The following is a 10,000-nucleotide window of genomic DNA, read 5'->3' as shown; positions in this document are numbered from 1 at the left end:
ACCCCCCCCCCTCCTCTCCTGCTGAGGTGAGGTGCTGTGTGTATGGGTGTGTGTGTGCTTCTGCTCCATGTTTTCAAAAGAGCTTCAGAAGGCAAAGGGTGGTATGTGTGTGTGCGTGTGTATGTGTGTGTAAGGAGAGGGTGAAGCTTCTGCACCATGTTTTCTAAAAACCTTCAGAAGGCATAGGGTCGTGTATGTGTGTGTGTGTGTGTGTGTGTGTGTGTAAAGGAAGAAGTTGAAACGTCTGGTCCCGGTTCAATAGGCAGAGAATGGTGTGTGTGTGTGTGTGTGTGTGTGTGTGTGTGTGTGTGTATCTGTGAGGGAGAGAGGTGAAACGTCTGTTCCCTGTTTTCAAAAGCACTCCATTAAACGGAGGGTGAGATGGTCCAATCAATCAAATTAAAACCGCCTCCAAGTCATTTGTTACAATCAGCCGCGCAAATATCAAAGTTGTTCCGCACGCGTCGCTCGGTTGGGCAGGAGAAAGAAAATAGACGCTCCCGCTCTTGATGGGCGCAATTTGGCTCAAAGGTTAGGAGGCGTCGGTGCGAAGGTAATCACACCTGCTCTTTACGCCCAGGAGAGCGTCGGCATAATGACACAACACCACAGGGTTGCCTCCAGACACTGGTGGACATGGAGCGTGATGTGTGTGTGTGTGTGCATGCATATGTGTGTGTGTGCATGTGTGTGTGCACATGCGAGACACCTGAAAGGGGAGCTGGGCAAAAGCAGGTTCATCATTACATCGATTGAGCTTCAGTTAATGGCCGAGCAGACACACTGAAGAGCAATCAGTCAGTCAGTGCGAGTGGAGTCTGATGGAGATCCTCGTCGTCTTCATCATCATATTCGGATCACTAGCTGATTCTGAGCCCATGCAGCCTGGGCAAAGCATGCCTCTGACGCATATATACAATCAGAACCACATTGGCTGCTGGTTTGGAACAATAACAACATAAAAAGATGATTGATGACAAAATCATTATGAACATCATACATCAATCCTCCATTATTGTCATTTTATGTCATCACTTCTTGAGCAATCTGGGGACACTTCAAAAAACAATGAGGAAAAAGTATGAGAAGTCTCAAGTTCCCAGAGTGCACCACACAAACAAACTTGGCAGCGTTTTACTGTTTTATTTCAACAAAGGCATGTATTTCAATAAAACGTAATTACAGTATTTACAGACTTTGACCACCAGTTCTGGTCACATGCACACTGGGTTCTGTACACACATTTACATTCTCAGTGGGGAGGGGGAGGAGTCCATTCAAGTGAAGGCACGAGGCCTTTGAACTTTGACCCTGTGACGACGTGATGTGAGCCCTCGCCACATGTCTCTGATGGGCTTGTTCCACGCACAGCAGGGAACTCTGGGAGATTTTGCTGCCCCAGTGATTACATGGCTCTCTGCTATAGGGCTGGAGAGTACACTCAAAAGAATGCAGTCTTCTCAGGGACGTCTTATGGTGTGTATGTGTGTGTGTGTGTGTGTGCGTATGTCTTGCTTTGTGGCAGGACATGAGCCTATTCAAGAGAACGAGAGAAGTAAAGCTCAGACTAAAGCTGAGGTGAAGATCTGATTTTATAGTGTAGTTTTGTGTGTGTGTGTGTGTGTGTGTGTGTGTTGTGTGTGTGTATGTGTACGCATACACATCACAAGGCAAGGTTGTGGGCTGCGGTGGGTGGCTGAAACGACACAGAACACACCCTTAGGCAAGCACAAACTTCACTGTACACACACACACACAGCTCTCGCCTCCTCAGCTACAGAGCCTGGGGCTTCAGTAACTGTGACCACCCTCACTGCACAACGGTGCGTGGTGACTTGAACTCACACCAGAGGTGCACACACACACACACGCAGATGGACGTCAAGAGAAGCTGAGCATCTATTGGACCTGTGAAAAAGCTCTGGCTAGCGCAATGGTGTGTGTGAGTTATTTTAGAAGTCTGTGTGTGTGCACAATTTGTATTGGTGTGTGGTGTGTATGGATCTTTTCATTTCCCTGCATGGGATCAATACGTTATATTATCTTCTGTCAGCATAGGAGTGTGTGTGCCATGTTGTGTCAGGGGTGTGTGTGTGTGTGTGTGTGTGTGTCGAGGCTGGCAGCTGGTATAAGGCAGCGGGCACTAAGCCTAAGATGGTGAAGGCTTCAGTGTCTCACACACACACTCTCTTACTTGCATACACACACTCTCACCGTTTGGTGTTTGAATGTATATTCTCAGCATCTGATTGAGGGTCTGGTTAAGTGCAGAGGTTTCATGACACCTCCATCTTAGGAGGGGCAGTTGATGCCATCCTGCCTGTAGGACACAGCTGACCCCCACAACCAGCCTCCCCTCACTAATCAGACTGACTCACCCACTCCACATTCATTCACATGCAGAGAGGACCTATGGCAGCGTATGTACAAGCACCATCGAGCTAACGCTAACAAGCTACATCTGAAACAGCATCTGTTTGACTACGCTAGCAGAGCAGTACAAAATGTGAGAGATGAGAAAAGGAGAGAGAGTGCGTAAGGAGACCCAGGCTGGACTGGGCAGTCTGCGAAAGGCCAGAGCGACAGAAGAAGGCTGCTGTTGTGTTTGAGCACCAAAAGGATGAACAGAAGGCTGAATGGACCCCTTCTGGAGGATTTTGTTTTAGAACGCAGTCCAGCCAATCACAACTACACAGTCCTGTGGTCTCCCAGCGACCGGCGAGTCCATGGCAACCAGTGGAAGTTTGAGAGAGTGCTTCCTCAATAGGAAGCACAAAGGAAATCAAATAATAAAAAAAGGAACAGAGCATCACATTTGAATGTTCACATTAATGTCAGTCATTGAAAAAAAAAGCTTCATTCAGTCCATAAGAGCACAGATTAAGAAAGAATGGCTTCTGTATTGTCCAAAACCACTGTCCATTGCCTAATGATTTTGCCGCTTCATTGTTTTGTTTTCCATGACAAACAAAAACAGACTTTCATCATTTACTGTCACTGACGTGAGAATCCTTCATGTAAATGAGTAATGAGCTTAGCTGTGTCCGTCATGGTGAAAGTTCAGGATTGTAAATTTTGTCAAACAGATCGAGAGATTAGTTAAGAAGAGCTAGTAGCATCTCCAGCGCATGCTGTAAACGCTACAGCAGATTCACAGACCCTCCCTACACGTTCTGCAGCATATATAAATATATGAAAAATAAATAAATAAATGACAAAAATGCTGCTTTTTCTTCCATTGGCATTTTTTCAGTAGGGAATGCTGAACACAGACAAAAGGAAGCAGTTAAAGCTTAAGACAAGTTTCTTTAAGTCCTGGCATCTACTACATTGGTGTCATACTGAGCAATACAGTACTTCAAGTTGCTGAGAAAGCTTAGGCTTTAGTCATCCATCTGAAACAACATTACATATTGTATACATATACACATTCTCTTCACTGTGTAGAAGACATTTGCATAGCAGTGTACCTGTCCACAATCGAACATCAAGTCAGAGTTTTGGTGCAACCGCTTCAGTGAAAATATACTGGCATTGTCTTTGCCTCTTGGCATCAGGGCCGAGAGCAAATAACCACTGGAACATGACACAGACAAGGGGCTCGTATCTTAACTCACACTGAGCAGCTCAGGGCACTTTTGTGAGCTTCGTTTGATCCGAGCACTTCAGAGAAAACAAGATCAACACCAAAAGAAGAGAGGGGAAAAAGGGAGGAGAGAGAGAGAGAGAGAGAGAGAGAGAGAGAGAGAGAGAGAGGGGGAGAGAGGAGAGAAGGAGAGAGGGGAAAGGGAGAAAGGGAGAGGAAGAGTATGAGAGAGAGAGAGAGAGAGAGAGAGAGAGAGAGAGAGAAGGGGAGAGAGGGGGAAGGAGAAAGGGAGAGGAAGAGTATGAGAGAGAGAGAGAGAGAGAGAGAGAGAGAGAGAGAGAGAGAGAGAGAGAGAGAGGGAAGGAGAAGGCAAGAAGAGAGAGGGGGAGAAAGAGAAGGAAAGAAAGAGGCAGGGAGAGGGGGAGGAAGGGAGAGAGATAAAGGGGGAGAGAGAGGGAGGCAGGGAGGGGGGGAGAGAGGGACGGAAGAAAAGTTCTTATTTTAATTTTCACAAGGGGACCAATACACGGTCAACAACATGCCTCTGCTGGCCTTTCCCATAGGCTACAGTCTAATGAGGTCAACACTTCACTTCACCCTGCGGTCAATATCTGACACAGTGGCCGACTACAGGACAGATCTGGCATAGAACCGGCTCTAATCAAGGTCAGCTCTATTCTGATGGCACTAATCTGGCACAGAACCGGCTCTGATCTGGGCCTGATGTGGGCCTTTTCTGGCCCGCGCTGCCCCGGCCTGTGTGGTGTGTGTGTGGCGGTGCTGATGCTGAGGGGGCAGAGAGGATAATGAGCCGCCAAGGGTGCTGGGACAGGATTGGCCGATTAGAGTGGTAAATATGTTTCATTAATCACACACTAGAGCCCTGTGTGTGTGTGTGTGTAGGGAATGGTTGGAATGTCTGCTGTGGTGCTGAGTGATGGATGTCCTAAAAATACCCACAATCCTCCTGGTTGTGCTGCTGCTCGCCCACGCAGGCCTGTCAGGCAAGACACTTCCTGTGGAAGTGGACGAGCCGCAGACGCGCTGTGATGCGCTTCATTTAATCAGCCAAGAAGACTCAGCAGTGTGTGGGGGAAACACACACACACACACAAGCTCTGACCTAGTTGTGAGCACACTACGCCCCTGCTTATCATCAAAGTCTTTTACAAAAACAAGCAGCAACAGCGGGTGTGGTAGATGCACACACACACACACACACATGCACACACACACACACACACACACACAGAGGCAAGAAAACTTACATACACACATTTCCAGTGAAAACATAGACCCTTTTGTTTGTGTGTGTGTGTGTGTGTGTGTGTGTGTGTGTGTGTGTGTGTAATGAGCTATGTGCTTGGATTTTCCACTAGAGGAGAAGCACCTGGGTCAACCTGCTTATTCCTGCTGTTCTCCTACTAGTAGGAACAACCAACCAGCCAGGCAACACATACACACACACACACACACACACACAGCGTTAAGTAGTCTCCTGCAGTGGTGGGCTAGTAATGATCTGGTACTCTGACCTCACTGCTGGGTCTGCCGCCCAGGGAAAAGTCCAACCGCTGCTTAAACGGCAGGCAACACCACCTCCGTTTAACACACACACACCTAATTGAATATCATATGGTAAGTATGAATCTCTCCCACCCCTATTGTAGACAGACACGGGCCAGCAGAGAACAGCTCTGCAGAGAACAGCAGAGAACACAGGACTTGCTGAACAGACTGAGTGTAAAAAATACTGAGAACGGAGATGTGTACCACAACTACTACTTAGCACTAATACAACACACACACACATACACACACCTCCTCCAAACCTACCTCTCCAAACCAAATAAATAATCTAACGGCTACTTAGAGCCAGCTGAGGTAGAGAACAGAAGATGGGCAGTGAATGACCAGGAAGAGAGACACACACACGCACACACACACGCACGCACACGCACACTACATCTAAGACTGGGAATGAACAGGAAGGGAGACGCTACATCTAAGACTAGGATGTCCGTCAGCACACCACACCAATGTGCACTGAGAGGCTCAGGTCAAACGTTAAGGTGGCCACAGGTTGGCTCACGAGGTCACAGGGCAGACCCCAGTGAGAAGGACAATGGTGGACAGACAGATCCACCTTTAAAAAAAAAAAAAAAAAAAACTGCTGTGTCATGTTTGTGGTTGAGCACTCTATGGGGCTCCATATTCCTCTATGAAGGCCAAACTGCTGTGTCATGTTTGTGGTTTAGCACTCCATGGGGCTCCATCTTCCTCTATAAAGGCCAAACTGCTGTGTCATGTTTGTGGTTGAGTACTCTACGGGGCTCCATCTTCCTCTATGAAGGCCAGGTGAGGAGTGGAGAGTGAGTTGGCCCTGTGGCACCGACAGCACATGTTGGCTGCAGGCTGAGTCCTCCTAATGAATACACACACAGCCAGCAGATGCGTCAACAGATGTCTCTTTCAACCTCACGGAAAAGCACAAGAGTGCTTCCTGTGTGTGTATGTGTGTTTGTGTGTGTGTGTCCATTTGATTGATTTCTACTTTATGTGTGAGGAGGAAAGTGTTTGCAGTCAAAGTTAACACACACACACAGTACCAGAATGGCACTTAAATCCTTGAAAAAGAGAGTGCACCTTGTGTGTGTGTGTGTGTGTAACTTGTACTTCTTCGTGTGTGTGTGTGTGTGTGTGTGTCCAGTTGAATGTCCAGATTTGTCCCAAATGTTAGAAGAACTACTGTATGTATGAGGATGGCAGTAATGATTTTTCAGTAATAATGAATGTTATTTGGCTTTGCTCACGAATAAAGGTAGAAGAAAGAACAGTGTGTGTGTGTGTGTGTGAGTGTGTGTGTGTGTGTGTGTGTGTGTGTGTGAGAGTGTCTTCATCTTTAATGGAGAATCTTCAGAGCTGTGTTTTCCCCTTTCTGTTTGAACACATCGGTCAGTCCATTGGCCTCATCCTCAACGCTGGCAAAACCACTTTGGTCCTCTGATCTTACGCTACTTACAGCACACTTATCAATGACAGGAGGACAGGTCTATCAACTCGACAGGAACAAATCAAATTAACAGTCAGTCTGAGATCATCAAGCTTATGTGGTGTCACCTCTTTGTGACCAGATCTTCCACCTTTATCACTAATGGAGAGAGGAAAGGATTAGAAGAGAAAAAAGAATGATAGAGAGGAGAAACAAGAAGGAGAGAAAGAGAATAGGGAGAGGAAAGAAAGAGAGAAGGAGAAAAAGAACAAGAGAAGAGGAGAAACAAGAAGGAGAAGAATAAGGGAAGAAGGAAAGAAGGGAGAAGAATAAGATGAAACAAGAAGGATGAATGAGAGAGAGAGTGGGGAGGAGGGAGGAGGGAGAAGAGATGAAGGATGGAGGAGATGAGAGAAGAATGAGATGGGGTAATCAGTGCTAAATCTTCTGAAAACACTGTCATTGTGCCTCCTGAAGGAGGAGAAAGGAGAGGAGGAGCCGGGCACCTAAACAATATGCCTCCTCGCTCCTAAGAGGCTATGTGACTCCTTCATCAGGTTACTGAGACACTGGGATAATCAGATCAAATCAGCTTATCAAATACCCAACAAACCCCCCGCCCTCTCCCTGCTTCCTCCCCTCTTTGAGCCTGTCACCCCCCAGACTCTGGCCCATGCTTCTGAATGAACCCACACACAACCTGGCTGTACGGAGACTCCTCCCAACCCTAGAGTAGGACTGACTACTCTCTCCACCTCTCTCTCCTTCTCCACCTCCCTTCTCCACCTCTCTTTCTTTTGTTGCATCTGGGAACTGGGCTATGAGACTCGCATCTCCATTTGGCTCCCTAAAGACTGCTGCTCTTCAGGGCACCCGTGGGGAGGAGACATCCGGGATTTTCAGCCTGGGGCCCAGGTTTACAAGATCTTATAGGCAGACACTTAAAACTTAAAATTGTGGACCTAAGATTTAAAACTAGGGCCCTGGTTAGAAAGACTCCTCTGTTCTGTTTGTTACAGCTGAAAAGCATTATTTCTCCCTCTCTGCCTGTTGGGGAAGGTGCTATTTTTTGGAACCTGGCAGAGGTGTGACAGGCTCCATACTCCAGCTTAGGCTCAGCACACTATGTGTGGTGTCAAATACAGTGTGTGTGGGTTGGGGGAGAGAGGGGGGGGTTGAGGGAGACAAAAGAGAAAAGGGAACAACTTGGCAGATAAATAAGGAAGAGAGAGAGTGAGTGAGTGAATGGTGAAGTGTTACTGAAGTGAAATTATTTTTAATTCAAATAAGTAGTGAAGTATTACTAAGTCGAATGAGTGAGTGGGGAGTTGAGAGCAAAAGAAAAAAGAGAACAACTTTCAAAGATAAATAAGGAAAGAGTGGAAGTGAGTGAATGAGTATGTTACTAGGTAGGTGTTACTGAGTGAAGTAAGTGAAGAGTGAGTAAGTATTACTAAGTGATGAAGTGAAGTAGAGTGACATTACTAAAGTGAGTGAGTGAGGCAGAAGTGAAGTGCTTACAAGTAGAGTAAGTGAAGTAGTGAATATTCACGATATTCTGGCATTGTGTCCCCATATACCTTCCTGACAAGCAACTGACATGTATAAACCATTGGAAAGCCAATCATATGTTGTGTTGTGAAGACATGCATTGTAATCATGTGTTGTGATCACCATAGCTGGAGCAAGATTGGTGTCTTGAAACCTTGCTTACGCATTTCTGCCAGAAATGGATGCCCTCTGAGTAGCCAAAAGCATTGTCACATGGTGGAGGGACTGCCTGGGAGGACTTTGGTGTTACTAAGTGAGTGAGTAGAGAATAGAGTGAGATATTTAAAGGGAGAGACATTGAGTGAGATATTTGGAGTGAGAGAATGGAATGAGAGAAATAGAGTGAGATATTTAGAGTTAGAGAAATAGAGTAAGATATTTGGAGTGAGAGAAATGGAGTGAGATATTTGGAGGGATAGAAATAGAGGGAGAGAGAGAGAGAGAGAGAGAGAGAGAGAGAGAGAGAGAGAGAGAGAGTGACCAGTGAGGAGTAGCAGAGGAGGAAGAGGAGGTCAGTACCAGCAGCAGGAGGAAGAGGAGGAGGAAGAGGAGGAGGAGGAGGAGGAGGAGGAGGAGGAGGAGGAAGAGGAGGGAGGAGGAAGAGGAGGAGGAGGAAGGAGGAGGAGGAAGAGGAGGAGGAGGAGGAGGAGGTCAGTACCAGCAGCAGCAGGAGGAGGAGGAAGAGGAGGAGGAGGAAGAGGAGGAGGTCAGTACCAGCAGCAGCAGGAGGAGGAGGAAGAGGAGGAGGAGGAAGAGGAGGAGGAGGTCAGTACCAGCAGCAGGAGGAGGAAGAGGAGGAGGAAGAGGAGGAGGTCAGTACCAGCAGCAGGAGGAGGAGGAGGAGGAGGAGGAGGAGGAGGTCAGTACCAGCAGCAGGAGGAGGAGGAGGAAGGAGGAGGAGGAGGAGGAGGTCAGTACCAGCAGCAGGAGGAGGAGGAGGAAGAGGAGGAGGAAGAGGAGGAGGTCAGTACCAGCAGCAGGAGGAAGAGGAGGAGGAGGAAGAGGAGGAGGAAGAGGTCAGTACCAGCAGCAGGAGAAGGAGGAGGAGGAGGAGGAAGAGGAGGAGGTCAGTACCAGCAGCAGGAGGAGGAGGAGGAGGAGGAGGAGGTCAGTACCAACAGGAGGAGGAGGAGGAGGAGGAAGAGGAGGAGGAGGAAGAGGAGGAGGTCAGTACCAACAGGAGGAGGAGGAGGAAGAGGAGGAGGTCAGTACCAACAGGAGGAGGAGGAGGAAGAGGAGGAGGAGGAAGAGGAGGAGGTCAGTACCAGCAGGAGGAGGAGGAGGAAGATGAGGAGGTCAGTACCAACAGGAGGAGGAAGAGGAGGAAGATGAGGAGGTCAGTACCAACAGCAGGAGGAGGACGAAGATGAGGAGGTCAGTACCAACAGCAGGAGGAGGAGAGGAAGAGGAGGAGGAAGAGGAGGGAGGAGGTCAGTACCAGCAGCAGGAGGAAGAGGAGGAGGTCAGTACCAGCAGCAGGAGGAGGAGGAGGAAGAGGAGGAGGAGGAAGAGGAGGAGGTCAGTACCAGCAGCAGGAGGAGGAGGAGGAGGAGGAGGAGGAGGAAGAGGAGGTCAGTACCAGCAGCAGGAGGAGGAGGCGGAGGAGGAGGAGCTCAGGGGAGGCTGGTGGCTCGGCCCTTGATGGCCAGAACTCTACGCGGGAGACAGGGGGTCAGCCCCGGCACGTAGCTCCACAGCTTCACCCGGCAGTCACTGAGCACACACACACATATACACACACACACAAATTTACAAAGACACAGACACACAAACATTTACAGACACACACCCATATCAAAACACAAACACACACAGACAAAACAAATATACACACATGCAAGCATACAACAAAGATGTAACAAGACACACAC

At 48.1% G+C, this 10,000-nt stretch overlaps 1 protein-coding gene across 1 annotated transcript in view; it reads right to left on the bottom strand.

The window, feature by feature from the left end:
• Positions 1–9,711: 9,711 nt before the first annotated feature.
• Positions 9,712–10,000, bottom strand: part of kif21b (kinesin family member 21B) — an 89,336-nt gene continuing 89,047 nt past the window's right edge. The window contains exon 34 of the mRNA XM_048255695.1: positions 9,712–9,842. Coding sequence (XP_048111652.1) covers positions 9,743–9,842 — 100 coding nt within the window. The 3' untranslated portion in view covers positions 9,712–9,742. The remainder of the gene's footprint in view (positions 9,843–10,000) is intronic.

Source organism: Alosa alosa, chromosome 10 (genome assembly GCF_017589495.1).
Source record: "Alosa alosa isolate M-15738 ecotype Scorff River chromosome 10, AALO_Geno_1.1, whole genome shotgun sequence".
In the NCBI taxonomy this organism is placed as follows: Eukaryota; Metazoa; Chordata; class Actinopteri; order Clupeiformes; family Clupeidae; genus Alosa; species Alosa alosa.
Note: the sequence above shows the minus strand (reverse complement) of the source record. Positions and strands in the feature narration are given on the sequence as shown.